Source organism: Babylonia areolata, chromosome 30, assembly GCF_041734735.1.
Source record: "Babylonia areolata isolate BAREFJ2019XMU chromosome 30, ASM4173473v1, whole genome shotgun sequence".
Classification (NCBI taxonomy): Eukaryota; Metazoa; Mollusca; class Gastropoda; order Neogastropoda; family Buccinidae; genus Babylonia; species Babylonia areolata.
Window position 1 is genome coordinate 15,066,184 of NC_134905.1, and position 15,467 is coordinate 15,081,650.

Below are 15,467 nucleotides of genomic sequence, written 5' to 3' on the forward strand. Positions count from 1 at the left end.
GACATCCTCGTCCTTCCCTCCGTTAGACATTAGTGGTGTCTGGGTGCTAGCCCTTTTGGGATCGATGCGGGGGGTACCGGTGGGCAGTGAGAAAAAAAAAGTGATGGCACACTCGCACAGAGAGAGAGGGGAGAGAAGGAGGGGGGTGGGAGAGGGGAAGAGAGGGGTGGAGGGTGGGAGGGAGAGGGAGAGAGAAAGCAAGGGGAGAGAAAGAGAGGGAAAGAGAGAGAGAGGGGATTAAAGAGTGAGAGGGGGAGAGAGAGGAATGGAGGGACGGAGGGAGAGAAAGCGGGGGGAGAGAAAGAGAGGGAAAGAGAGAGAGAGAGAGAGAGAGAGAGAGAGAGACAGAGGATAAAAGAGTGAGAGATACACACACAAACACAGACACACACACTAACACACACACACGCACACATACAGAAAGAGAGAGAAAGAGAGAAACAGACAGACAGACAGACAGACAGACAGACATACTGGTATGGGTAAGTCTTGTTCTCGGATCCCTGACAGCCCGGCGTACACACACACACACACACACACACACACACACACACACACACACACACACAATTGGAGATGGAGATACAATACATTAACATACACATATGTGCTGCACCCTGCAACAGGTGTCCCAAACGGTATATAAAGACAACAACAACAACAACAACACCGCAAACAGTAATGTACACTGCCGCAAAGTGAGAGGTGTGTGTGATCAATAGTTTCTCCACTGCAATGGAAAGTCTTAAGTGTTTTGTCGAGGACAATGAAATCGGGAAGCAAGACTGCACCTGGTTCTTACTTAGTGCTGCAGCTTTGGGAACCCATCCAAAACGCCGACTGTCCAAAAAAACAACAACAACAATACAACAACAAAAAAAAACCCTTGGCCCAGAGAGAGAGAGAGAGAGAGAGAGAGGAGAGAGAGAGGGGGGTTGGGGTGGAGGGAGAATGACTGTAAGAACTTGGGCAAGACGTGGATGTGGAGGGAGGGGGTGGGGGGGGGGGGGGGGGCACTGTCGTGTAGCGACGCGCTCTCCATAGGGAAAGCAGCCCGACTTTCACACAGAGAAATCTCGTTGTGATGATATAAAAAGAAATACAAATTATACAAATACAAAGACTACTCTCCGCAACGATCAAATTCTAGCCCAGACAGCCACAGAGAGAACAGCAGCTCCCTTCCTCTGCTGTCTCTGGTGGTCAATAGTCGTCACGACACACACGCGACACGACTGTGACTATCATAATCACACATCTCCATCAAGAGCCGGGGACGTGTGTGTTGAAGGGGGAAAGGGAGACCACTCCCGGAAGCCGGTAGACCACAAGCAACAGACTTCCGGATCCGGGACAGCGGCATCCCGGGAGACAAACACCGCCCTGTGTGACGTCACCCACTCCATGCCGGTGGCCTGACTCTCAGTAATATTTCTCAGCAAGAATTTGTGATGAAACAAGCGGGAACTGTTTGGGGATGAAACGTCATTTTCCTTCTCTCTGGCTAGAGGTCCGAAGAATGATTGATGTATAACTAGTTCGAAATAGACTGATACTGACGACGAACGTCAATGCTGATCACCGCAAGTTTGTGCTTAACCCCCCCCCCCCCCCTCCCCCCAAAAAAAACCTATTTATTTTTTTAATTTTATTTTTATTTTCTTTTTTGCTAGGAAGAAAGCACAACTTGATTTAGAGTAAGTAAATAGAATAGGCCAAGGTGCGTGATTTGACCTTGCTTCTGGAATGAGCTGACGTTCGATGCTTTCTCTTCGCAAATGATTATTATTTCAGATTTTCATTCATTTTATATTATCATTATTATCAGTATTGGCTGTGTGTACGTGCGTGCGTATGTGTGTGTGTGTGCGCGCGCGCACGTGTGTGTGTGTGTGTGTGTGTGGTTGGTGTGTGTGTGGTGTGTGTGTGTGTGTGTGTGTGTGTGTGTGTGTGTGTGTGTGTGTGTGTGTGTGTGTGTGTGTGTGTGTGTGTGTGTGTGTTTACGCCTGTTTCGTTTGACATGGTTGGACTGAAGTTATAGTTTAAATAATCATACAATGTGCATGTATTGTTAATTTATCCTGAACAACCCCAAAAGGGCAGCATGATACATGTCTTTGAATCTGTCTGGCACCACAGTGTGGTGGTGATGATGACAGTGATGATGGTGACCCTGATGACGATGATGGTGACGACGGTGCTGATGGTGATAATGTTAATGATGATGGTGATGATGGTGAGGATGACAGGAAGGATGGTGATGATGATGATGGTGATGATGATGATGATGATGGTGAGGATGACAGTAAGGATGGTGATGATGATGATGGTGATGATGATAATGGTGATGATGGTGAGGATGAGGATGATAATGGTGATGATGGTGAGGATGACAGGAAGGATGGTGATGATGATGATGGTGATGATGATGATGATGATGATGGTGATGATGATAATGGTGATGATGGTGAGGATGACAGTAAGGATGGTGATGATGATGATGGTGATGATGATGATGGTGATGATGATAATGGTGATGATGGTGAGGATGACAGGAAGGATGGTGATGATGATGATGATGGTGATGATGACAGTGAGGGTAATGGCGATGGCGAGAATGGAGAGGATGATGATAACGGTGATAATGGTGCTGATGATGACAGGATGATGATAATGGTGATGGTGATGATGATGGTAATAGTAATAATGGTGTTGTTGATGATGGTGAGGATAATGATAATGGTGATGGCGATGATAATGGTAATGGTAATAATGGTGTTGATGATGATAATAATGGTGATAATGGTGTAGACAATGGTGAGGATGATGATAATGGTGTAATGGTGTTGATGGTGGTGAGGATGATGATGATGGTGAGGACGACGGTAATGGTGATGGTGATGATAATGGTGTTGATAATGGGGATAATGGTGACGATAATGGTCATAATAGTGTTGATGATGATGATGATAATGGTGGTGGTGATAATGGCGACGGTGTTGATGATGGTGAGGATGAGGATGATGATAATAATGATGATGATGAAGATGATAATGGTGAAGATGATGACAATGGTGACGAGGACGAGGATGACGACAACTGACAGGAGCGAGGCGATAAGAGGATCGAAAGGACTTGGGGGGAGAGGGGAGGGGCTGGGGGGGGGGGGGGGGGGTTGACTTCCCCCTCCCCCCAAAAAGAGAAGAAAAAGACAGAGGATTAACCCCCCCCCCAAAAAAAAACAACAACAACAAACAAACAGACAGTTCAAGCAAGATATTCTGCAGCTGTCAGGCCTGGGTCTGCGATACATGTGTGGAAAAAGCTGTTAAAGCATAATTATGATGATACGACGCAGAGACAGACCGACCCACACAGAGAGACGTAGAAACGAAGAAAGACGACACAGAAATAGGAAGACAGAGAGAGTGCCAGAGAGAGAGAGAGAGAGAGAGAGAGAGAGAGAGAGGGAGAGAGGGAGAGAGAGAGAGGGGGGGGGGAGAGAGGGTGAGAAGGGGGAGACATATACAAAAAGAGAGGAACACACACACACGCACACACACACACGCATACACACACACACACACAGAAAGACAGAGAGGAAGACATTAAACAGAGGGGAAGAGAGAGAGAGAGAGAGGGAGGCGGAGGGAGGGAGAGAGAGAGGGGGGAGGGAGAAAGAGACAGATAGACAGAGCCAGAGAGACAGAGACAGAGGGAGAAAGAGACAGAGAGAGACAGAGACAGAGCGACACAGAGCGAGAGAGAGAGAGGGAGAAAGAGACAGAGAGAGAGAGCGAGACAGAGGGAGAAAGAGACAGAGAGAGAGAGAGAGAAAGAGAGAGAGAGACAGAGAGAGAGAGAGAGAGAGAAAGAGAGAGAGAGAGACAGAAACAGAAAGAGATACAGACAGACACAAACACAAAGACACAAACAGAGCTGAATACCCCCCTCGCCCGAGACAGAGAGAGAGAGAGAGAGAAAGAGAGAGACAGAGACAGAAACAGAGATACAGACAGACACAAACACAAAGACACAAACAGAGCTGAAAACCCCCCTCGCCCCCCCCCTCCCCCATGCCCCCACCCCACACACACCCCGCCTGCCCCACCGCCCCCACCACCACAACCACCCCTCTTTTCCCACTTGCTTTTTTCTGTTCTTTTTTTCTTTTACCTCCAGGTCCTGATCGTCGTCGTAGATGGTGGCGCTGGAGAAGTCGGCCATGATCTCCACGCGGAGGTCGTCCAGGGACCTCCTCCTCAGCCTCTCCTCCTCCTTCCTCTTCCTCTTCCCCTCCTGCCTCTCCTTCTTGCGCTCGCTGCCCCCCGAGCTGCGCGAGAACGACTTGGACAGCCGCCGGCTGAGTCCGCACAGCATGGTTAGGTGGTGGTGTGGGATTCGAACCCTGAACTCTGTGAACCTTTCTGTATCTCCCTCTCTGTCTCTCTTACTCCACAGCTGTGGCGACCACGGGGTTCTGCGGTCAACCTGCTTTTTTTTTTGTCTTTTTTTTTTTCACTTTCACCGTCGAGTGAGTCCGCACAGCATGGTTAAGTGGTGGTGTGGTGGTTCGGGTTCGAACCCTGAACTCTGAACCTTTCTGTATCCCTCTCTGTCTCTCTTACTCCACCACAGCTGTGGCGACCACGGGGTTCTGCGGTCAACCTGCTTTTTTTTTTTTTTTTCTTTTTTTTCACTTTCACCGTCGAGTGAGTCCGCACAGTATGGTTAAGTGGTGGTGTGGTCGTTGGGGCGAATCGAACCCTTAACTCTGTGAACGTTTTTGTCTATCCCTCTCTCTTGTCTCTCTTACTTCACAGCTGCTTTTTGTCTTTTTTTTTTTTTTACCCCACTTTCACCATCGACTGAGTCTGCACAGCATGGGTAAGTGGTGGTGTTGTGGTTGGGGTTTCGAACCTTTAACTCTGTGAACCTTTCTGTATCCCTCTCTTACTCCACACTCTTTCTCTCTTACTCCACACTCTTTCTCTCTTACTCCACAGCTGACGACCACGTGTTTTCCCGGTCAGTCTGCTTTGGTCTTGTTCACTTTTACCGTCGGATTGAAGTTAGACCGCGCAGCTTGGTTAGTGGTGGGCATTCAACCCCCCCCCCCCTAATCCTGTGAACGTTTCTCTACCCCTCTCTTTCTCACTCTTGTCTCGGTCACTCCGCAGCTGGCGACCACACTGGTTCTCTAGTCAACCTGCTTTTGTCTTTTTCACTTTCACCGTCAGTTTTGACCGCACAACATGGTTATTAGTGTAGGTGGTGGGGTTTCCGAACCCCTAATCTTGTGCACTTTTCTGTATCCGCCTAGCGCCTCTCTCTTTCTCTCTCTCTGGTCTCTGTTACCCCACAGCTGTGGCGACCACGGGAGTTCTCTAGTCAACCCGCTATTGTCTTTTTCACTTGCACTGTCGGCTCAAACCGCACAGCATGGTTAATTAACTCACTCAGTACGTCCAGTCCTCTCTTCTCCTCTACACAGACGCCTCGGATGTCCAGTGGGTGTCTGAATGACCCAACCTTTAGCTTCCGTCGTCAGAATTGTGGTATTCTTTGTCAACATTCACCTCTTCAGTATAAGAGCCTTCCGCTTGCAATATTTTGATGATGGCAATTGGGCTGAAACGCTGTTAAAGCCGTCTCTTTCGCCGTTCGTATGGAGAGAGTTAAGTGTAGGTGACGGAGATTCGAACCCTTGACTCTGTGAACGTTTCTCTATCCCTCTCTCTTTGTCTTGTCTCTTTGTCTCTGTCAGTCCACAGTTGGGAGACAACGGGTTCTCCAGGTCAACCTGCTTTGTCCTTCACTTTCACCGTCGGCTTACACCGCACAGCGTGGTTAGTGTTGCAGGGATTCGAACCCCTAACCCTATGGACGTCTCTCTCTCTCTCTCTCTCTTGTCTCTTGTCAGTCCACAGCTGACGACAACCGGGGTGGGTTCTCCAGTCAACCCGTTTTTTTTCTTCTTCTTCTTTCACTTCTCGCTCTCAATGAGTTCTTCTTCTCCTCCTTCTTCTTTCCTCCTCCTCTTGCAGTGATGTGAGGTTGTTACACTGTATTTCTTTTCCGAACCCATCACTTCTGTTGTTTGAGGATTTTTCCATGCACGTTGAAACGAACTAACTCATATCCCTCTTTCCCCTGCACGAACTTCTTCACCTCTCGAGTTGTTGACACTGACTCTCTCTCACACACGGTGCGCACACAGCGTTGTAATCCGGGCGGGGACAGCTCTCTCTCTCTCTCTCCCTCTCTCTCTCTCACACACACACACACCTTATCCACAGAAACGGGTCTATCTTTCTGTCTTTCTGTCTTGTTCTCACTTTAATAAGAAGATCGCTGAGATTCTCGTGGTGGTAGTGACGATGAACTTTTGTTTCCAAGTCTTCTCACGCTTCACCGCTGCTGTTTTTTTTTTTTTTTTTGTTTTGTTGTTGTTGTTGTTGCTACTCAGACCGAAGTCGGAAAAAAACCACACACACACAAAAACACACGCTTCTGGTCCAGTCGTTTTGTTTCGGTGGAACTGGTGTGCTCTTGTTGATCACGTGCTGTTTGTAAATCACGTGCTGTTGTTTGTTGTAAATCACTCACTGTAAATCACGTGCTGTTGATTGTTGTAAATCACTCGATGTTTGTAAATCACGTGATGTTGTTTGTTGTAAACAACTCTCTGTAAATCACGTGCTGTTGTTTGTTGTTGTTTGTTGTAAACAACTCTCTGTAAATCACGTGCTGTTGTTTGTTGTAAATCACTCGCTGTAAATCACGTGCTGTTGTTTGTTGTAAACAACTCTGTAAATCACGTGCTGTTGTTTGTTGTAAATCACTCGCTGTAAATCACGTGCTGTTGTTTGTTGTAAACAACTCTGTAAATCACGTGCTGTTGTTTGTTGTAAATCACGTGCTGTTGTTTGTTGTAAATCACGTGCTGTTGTGTGTTGTAAATCACGTGCTGTTGTTTGTTGTAAATCACGTGCTGTTGTTTGTTGTAAATCACTCGCTGATGTTCACGTGCTGTTGTTTGTTGTAAATCACTCGCTGATGTTCACGTACTGTTGCTTGTTGTAAAATCACTCGCTGTTGTTTGTTGTAAATCACGTGCTGTAATTGTTCGTTCGTCACGTGCTCATGGGCCTCAACACTGAGGTTCACAAAACACCCCAACCTCCCCAAATTATCACAACATCATCAAACAGCGACAAATAATAATTATCCGGCCATTCTCTCGGACCGGTGAAGAGTCTCGATGCAGTCCATCACAGACTAAAAAAAAAACAAAAGAAAAAAAAGAAAAAAGAAAAGGGATTATAACGACCAGGAATTTCCGTTTTGTATATCCCAGCAGTAGGAACTGTGTAATCCACACGTTTGTCCGGGGACACTGATCAACACAAACAGCCGCGGAAATCCTGGTCTCGCACAAGCTGGGAAAAAACATCGAGCACAAAACTTTAGTGTAATTCGTGCCGCATGGCATACAAATCACACTATCAGACACAACTTAACTGACACTCTCTCTCTCTCTCTCTCTCTCTGTCTCTCTCACTCACTCACACACACGCCAACTCACTCACTACCGAAACACAATAAATTCAAACGGCTGTACTATTAATAATCGACATGTCGCTGAGACAAAACTCGTGCTGAATACTTGAATGTGAGCAACGTTAGCGGTCATGGATCCGTCGAGTGAAGGAAGAGTTTGTTAACAAGTGTTGAGGAAGCCGCCACTCAAACACGCTATCACACACGCCCACACACAACCACCCCCCCACCCCTCAACCTCATATACACAGACAACCAAGGGCACACGCACGCACGCACGTACGTACGTACACACATCGGAACACAGACCGGAACACATGCCGGAACACACACACACACACACACACACACACACTCGCACACACACACACACACACGCACACACACACACACACACTCGCACACACACACACACACTCGCACACACACACACACACACACGCACACACACACACACACACTCGCACACACACACACACACTCGCACACACACACACACACGCACGCACACACACACACACACACACACACACACACACACATTTACATACTCGCATGCGAAGAAACACAGTGACTTTTCCCCCGTCCCTCGATTTTTTTTTTTTTTTTTTTTTTTTTTTTTTTGCTTGCCCTTGTCTGACATCACTTTTAAAACGAACACACGCACGAACACACACACACGAACACACACACACGCGCGCGCGAACACACACACACACACACACACACGAACATACACACACACACACACACACAGCAGTGTCGTGTAAGCTGACATGCCGGTCTACAACCAGTCCAACACGTTTGACGTAAACAGCAGAACACACAATGCGGCCTTTCTCTCTCTCTCTGATAATGCTTCTTCCCCCCCCCCCCTCTCTCTCTCTCTCCCTAGCCCTGTTCGTTGATTAGAGAAAAGTTAAATTATGGAATGTAAGAAATACAATATTCGAGTCGAAAAAAACAACAAAACAACAACAAACAAAAAATATATCCATGGAGAAAAAAAAAAGTCTACAGAATCACACACACACACACACACACACACACACACCGCATTCATCAGTATCAGTCCCAAGAGAACCAAAGAGGTCCTGATAGTTGTGTATCAACATCATTACCGACCAACACGACGGGTCTGACCTGGTCCTGTCACACCATACCTACAACCAACGATGTCATGTCCAACTTTGCGAATAAACAAACTCCTGTTTTTCAAATGACATTAGTTAAAAATTGACATTAGTCCCCATTTTCAGACCGAATGCTTTTTTTTTTCCCCACGTCAGTTATGAATGAAGCAGCGCCCATTACCGATTAAAAAACAAACAAACAAAAAAACAAAAACAAAAAAAAAACAACGAAAATCTTTCTTCAAAAACTTCATTTCCTATCTGTTATATAAAGACCGGATACGTTTTTCAAACAAGTCACAGGAATATCCACAATTCTTTCCTTATATTTTCCCAGCTTATAAGACGGCGGGGGGGGGTGGGGGGGGGGGGGTGGAGTTGTAAATTGGTTAATAACATTGTAATTTATACTCAACATTTATTCCTCTCCACTCTTCGACTGCCCCCCCCCCCCCCCCCTTTTTTTTTACGCCTCTTTACTGGGGAAGAAATGTACAGTATGATTTATATATCACAATGTTATTTAAACACATTTACAATTTTCCTGTCTTCGGCGGAACGAAACTGAACACAGGGAAAGAAAAGAAATGTGGACAGTGCCCAAGTCAAAAGTGACTACAGACACTGGGCAATGTCCACATTTCTTCCCCCTGTGTTCTTTCCATTCAGTTTCGCTCCGAAGAAGACGGGAAAAATCGTAAATTTGTTGAAATAACAATGTAATACATACTCTGCATATCTTCCCCTGTCAAGAGACATAACTAAGGCCTATAACCCCCCCCCCCCCCCCCCACCCCCCCACCCCCCCATGAACGGAAAATCACACGGGAAGAAATTTGGATATTGCCCGGGTTTTTTGTTGTTGTTTTTTTTCAAACAAGTCAAAACTGACTATAAACTCTCTCCCCACCCACCCACCCCTCACCCTAACCCACCCCCTACCACCCCTACACCCCACGTGCCGATAGATGGGGGTTTCCGGCGCACTTTCGGCTGTCGTCACACCGAGCGAAGCAGCCGGAAAACGCTCCGGCACAAGGCGTAGCTCTGAATCATGTCACTTCCGTCCTGTTACGAAAGTGTGTTTCAGTCTGCGGAACTACACACACACACACACACACACACACTCTCACACACACACTCTCACACACACAGACACACGCGCGACGACTGTGACTGGATGCCATAAAAAAACAACAAGAAGAAGATATACTTGTAATGTGACTTGCATTTGCGGTAATGAAATTACCCCCGTGCATAATTACCTTCCATAAAATGTGATCAGTTAAAAACCATATTAACCTATGTCATTTTACAAAATCCACAGTTCCATCTGCTTCCATTAGAAATGTTTTAGTTTTATGGTTTTTTTTATATGATAGTCAACATGTGTTTGAAATAGTTCGGAGTCTAATTTGGAGCCCAATTGGCTCTTTGTTGAAATTGTACTCATGGCTGACTAGTTAGTTTTTTTGTTTTTTTTCGTTTATATTATTTCTTGTGCTAAGTGAGGAGAGATGAACAGGGAAAGTAGTGATGATTTAAGGCATGGGTCCCCCGGGGTGGGGTGGTGAAGATAGTGGATTTTCGTCTAAAATCACACATGTGAATAGACGTGAAGCAAAAGAACGAACGAACGGAGGAACACACACACACACACACACACACACACACACGCACACACACACGCGCACACACACACACACACACAGAGCGTGCAGTCAGACAACCGCGCGATTCGTTGTGGCGCGCTCCATTCTTCCGTGAAGTTCCTGAATGACGTTTCATATGGCAGCATGACGTCACAGGAAGGAAGGAAGGAAGGAAGGAAGAAGAAGAAGAAGAAGAAAGCGTTTCGAAACTTCCACTAACAACACTGGCTTGTTAGTTTGTAATCACTAACGACGATGAGTATACTGGTTTTTCAATAACCACCGATGTTTTTTTCAATAATCGCCAATGACGATGAGTACACTGTTTTTCCAACCAACAATCACCAATGACGATGAGTACACTGTTTTTGTTTTTTCAATAATCATCAGAGACGATGATTGTGTACACTGGTTTTTCAATAATGACCAATGACGACGATGTGTACACTAGTTTTTTCAATAATGACCAGAGACGATGATTGTGTACACTGGTTTTTCAATAATGACCAGAGACGATGATTGTGTACACTAGTTTTTCAATAATGACCAATGACGACGATGTGTACACTGGTTTTTTCAATAATGACCAGAGACGATGTGTACACTGTTTTTTTCAATAATGACCAATGACGATAATTGTGTACACTGGTTTTTCAATAATGACCAGAGACGATGTGTACACTGTTTTTTTCAATAATGACCAATGACGATAATTGTGTACACTGGTTTTTCAATAATGACCAATGACGACGATGTGTACACTGTTTTTTTCAATAATGACCAGAGACGATGATTGTGTACACTGGTTTTTCAATAATGACCAATGACGACGATGTGTACACTGGTTTTTCAATAATGACCAATGACGACGATGTGTACACTGGTTTTTCAATAATGACCAGAGACGATGTGTACACTGTTTTTTTCAATAATGACCAGAGACGATGTGTACACTGTTTTTTTCAATAATGACCAGAGACGATGTGTACACTGGTTTTTCAATAATGACCAGAGACGATGTGTACACTGTTTTTTTCAATAATGACCAATGACGATAATTGTGTACACTGGTTTTTCAATAATGACCAATGACGACGATGTGTACACTGGTTTTTCAATAATGACCAATGACGATGATTGTGTACACTGGTTTTTCAATAATGACCAATGACGACGATGTGTACACTGGTTTTTCAATAATGACCAGAGACGATGATTGTGTACACTGGTTTTTCAATAATGACCAATGACGACGATGTGTACACTGGTTTTTCAATAATGACCAGAGACGATGATTGTGTACACTGGTTTTTCAATAATGACCAATGACGACGATGTGTACACTGGTTTTTCAATAATGACCAATGACGACGATGTGTACACTGGTTTTTCAATAATGACCAATGACGATGATTGTGTACACTGGTTTTTCAATAATGACCAATGACGACGATGTGTACACTGGTTTTTCAATAATGACCAGAGACGATGATTGTGTACACTGGTTTTTCAATAATGACCAATGACGACGATGTGTACACTGGTTTTTCAATAATGACCAGAGACGATGATTGTGTACACTGGTTTTTCTATAATGACCAATGACGACAATATGTACACTGGTTTTTCAATAACAATGTGAACATCACCATTTTTTTTTTATTACAAAATGTCTACAATCATCAGCATTTGGGACGACGGGACATCAAAAAAAAAGCTACTCCTAACCGAACGTAACCGAACCGAGCATAACCCAACGCGCTCAATTAGGCCTTGAGTGCATGCCTATAATTATGTTTGTGTATTAATCAGAGTGGATTTTTTTTTTCTACAGAATTTTGCCAGAGGGCAATACTCGACTCTCGTTGCCAAGGTTTGTTGTTTTTTTGGTTTGTTTTTTTTTCATGTGCGTGTGCTGCACACGGGACCATCGGTTTATCAGTCGTCTCAACCGAAGCACCAGGCGCTATATAAGCTCGGTTTGATTTTTCCTGTCAAACTTGAGAGAAAGAAAGGAGGGGGAGAGCGGGATTCGAACCCAGACCCTCACGGACTCTTTGTATTGGCAGATGAGCGTCGTTACCACTCTGCCACCTTCCTCCTTATACTGACCAGTGAGCTGAAACTTTTTTTTCTTCTCTTCAGTTCGAGTAAAGAAAACTTTCTACCAACAGACAGACTACTGTAACTCACACACCTTCCTCCTTATACTGACCAGTGAGCTGAAACTTGGGTTTTTTTTTTTTCTTCTCTTCAGTTCGAGTAAAGAAAACTTTCTACCAGCAGACTACTGTAACTCACACACCTTCCACCTTATATTGACCAGTGAGCTGAAACTTTTTTTTTTTCTTCAGTCCGAGTAAAGAAAACTATCTACCAACAGGCAGACTACTGTAACTCACACACCTTCCTGCGTATACTGACCAGTGAGCTGAAACTTTTTTTTTTCTCTTCAGTCCCAGTAAAGAAAACTTTCTACCAACAGGCAGACTACTGTAACTCACACACCTTCCTCCTTATACTGACCAGTGAGCTGAAACTTTTTTTTTTCTCTTCAGTCCCAGTAAAGAAAACTTTCTACCAACAGGTAGATTACTGTAACTCACACACCTTCCTCCTTATACTGACCAGTGAGCTGAAACTTTTTTTTTTCTTCAGTCCGAGTAAAGAAAACTTTCTACCAACAGACAGACTACTGTAACTCACACACCTTCCTCCTTATACTGACCAGTGAGCTGAAACTTTTTTACCCTTCAGTCCGAGTAAAGAAAACTTTCTACCAACAGACAGACTACTCACACACCTTCCTCCTTATACTGACCAGTGAGCTGAAACTTTTTTTTTTCTTCAGTCCGAGTAAAGAAAACTTTCTACCAACAGACAGACTACTGTAACTCACACACCTTCCACCTTATACTGACCAGTGAGCTGAAACTTTTTTTTTTCTTCAGTCCGAGTAAAGAAAACTTTCTACCAACAGACAGTTTCAGTTTCAGTTTCACTTTCTCAAGGAGGCGTCACTGCGTTCGGACAAATCCATACACGCTACACCACATCTGTTGAGCAGATGCCTGACCAGCAGCATAACCCAACGCGCTTAGTCAGGCCTTGAGTGCATGCTTACATATTTGTGTACCTATGAAAGTGGATTTCATTTTACGTAATTTCGCCAGAGGACAACACTCTCGTTGCCATGGGTTCTTTTTCAGTGCGCCAAGTGCGTGCTGCACACGGGACCTCGGTTTATCGTCTCATCCGAAAGACTAGACGCTCAGTTTGATTTTCCAGTCAAACTTAGGAGAAAGGGCGAGAGCGGGATTCGAACCCACACCCTCACGGACTCTCTGTATTGGCAGCTGAGCGTCTTAACCATTCTGCCACCTTCCTCTTAGACAGACAGACTACTGTAACTCACACACCTTCCTCCTTATACTGACCAGTGAGCTGAAACTTTTTTACCCTTCAGTCCGAGTAAAGAAAACTTTCTACCAACAGGCAGACTACTGTAACTCACACACCTTCCTCCTTATACTGACCAGTGAGCTGAAACTTTTTTTTTTCTTCAGTCCGAGTAAAGAAAACTTTCTACCAACAGACAGACTACTGTAACTCACACACCTTCCACCTTATACTGACCAGTGAGCTGAAACTTTTTTACCCTTCAGTCCCAGTAAAGAAAACTTTCTACCAACAGACAGACTACTGTAACTCACACACCTTCCTCCTTATACTGACCAGTGAGTTGAAACTTTTTTTTTTCTCTTCAGTCCCAGTAAAGAAAACTATCTACCAACAGACATACTGTAACTCACAAAACAAACGACATAGTCCACATCGAGTACAGAAATTATAAAATAAAAATAATAATAATGTACATTTATATAGCGCCCTTTCTCTCTAAGAGCTCAGGGCGCTTTACATGAAAGAAAAATTTTTTTTACAAGTTACATAAATCATTCGTGACCACTCTTTCTCAACCCCCCCCCCCCCGCCCCTCCTCCCCACACACGCACACTCTCCCTTTCCAACTCTACACACATGTATCCAAAGTGAGCTGACATGGGTGGTGTTGGAGAACTTGTGACAAGGAACTTGAGCTGAGAGTGTTTATAGATAGGTGTTTTTTTGTGTTTTTTTTAAATGCGTCTGAGTTAAAACCCTTTTCTTTTTTCAGACTACTGACACTCACAGAACGAAAACCAATAGTCCAAACCAAGTGAGTTGAAACTCCTCTCTCTTTTTTTATTTTATTTTATTTTATTTTTTTGGTCCGAGTGAAGAAAACTGTCTAGCAACATTCAGACCACTGTAACACAAAACAAACGATACTGTGAGTTGAAACTCTTTTCTCTTTTTTTCCCAGTCCGAATAAAAACGAAACAACAACAAAAAAAACCCCCACCAAACCCAACTTTCTACCAACCCACACAGGGAAAAAAACACTATTGAAACTCACACACACACAGCAGGGGCAAAACACTGACGATACTGAGCCGTCAGCAATATCCACAATCATGTTTTCAGTTTCCCCCGCCGCCCCGAGATGGAATGAGTAACTGTTTCACAAGACGTGGATGACATTCACTCCATGTCAGTCACAATTATAACCGTGGAGGAAGTGGAGGCAGAAGAACTACTTCTGGATGGATGATAATATTGCCCGATAGTCAGTCAGTCAGTCCACCAAACTGTCAGATTGACGACGACAACACTCCCTACTACTCGCAAGCTGATTGCGCTAAACGCAACGAGTCCCCGCCACCACTACTGGCCCCCACACCCAATACACACACAAAATACTGACGCCACCGTCTCAATTCTCGCTCAAGCGTTGCCGGCTGAAAATCGAGGTAACGTTCACCCACTGCTGGCAAAGTCCAAAGTGAAACAGGTGGCGTGTATAATACTTGTAACTCACTGTAGGCCCAGACTGACTATATGACTGACTACCTCTCTCTCTCTCTCTCTCTCTCTAAACCGGTCCCAGGTTTTGGCTGACAAGGCGAGTAGAGGGAACCAGCCCCACGACTTCTGGAGCTGGCAAGTAGAGAGAGAGAGAGAGAGAGAGAGAGAGAAGACAGAAAGCGGGCACAGCATTTGAGTGTTCGGACTGACTGAC

The 15,467-nt window shown here is 44.8% G+C and overlaps 1 protein-coding gene across 8 annotated transcripts in view; it reads right to left on the bottom strand.

Moving 5' to 3' along the window:
- LOC143275352 (diacylglycerol kinase delta-like) overlaps nucleotides 1-15,467 on the bottom strand; it is a 314,465-nt gene that overhangs the window by 84,533 nt on the left and 214,465 nt on the right. The window contains exons 1-2 of one of the 8 annotated variants that reach the window (XM_076579398.1): nucleotides 15,153-15,376; nucleotides 4,177-7,281 (exon numbers count right to left, since the gene is read on the bottom strand). The exons of 5 other annotated variants lie outside the window; for them this stretch is intronic. In XM_076579398.1, the coding sequence (XP_076435513.1) occupies nucleotides 4,177-4,380 (204 nt within the window). In that variant the 5' untranslated portion in view covers nucleotides 4,381-7,281; nucleotides 15,153-15,376. Of the gene's footprint in view, nucleotides 1-4,176; nucleotides 7,443-7,624; nucleotides 7,671-15,152; nucleotides 15,377-15,467 lie in introns of those variants that run through there. 2 more of the 8 variants (XM_076579397.1, XM_076579396.1) reach the window with 2 other exon arrangements.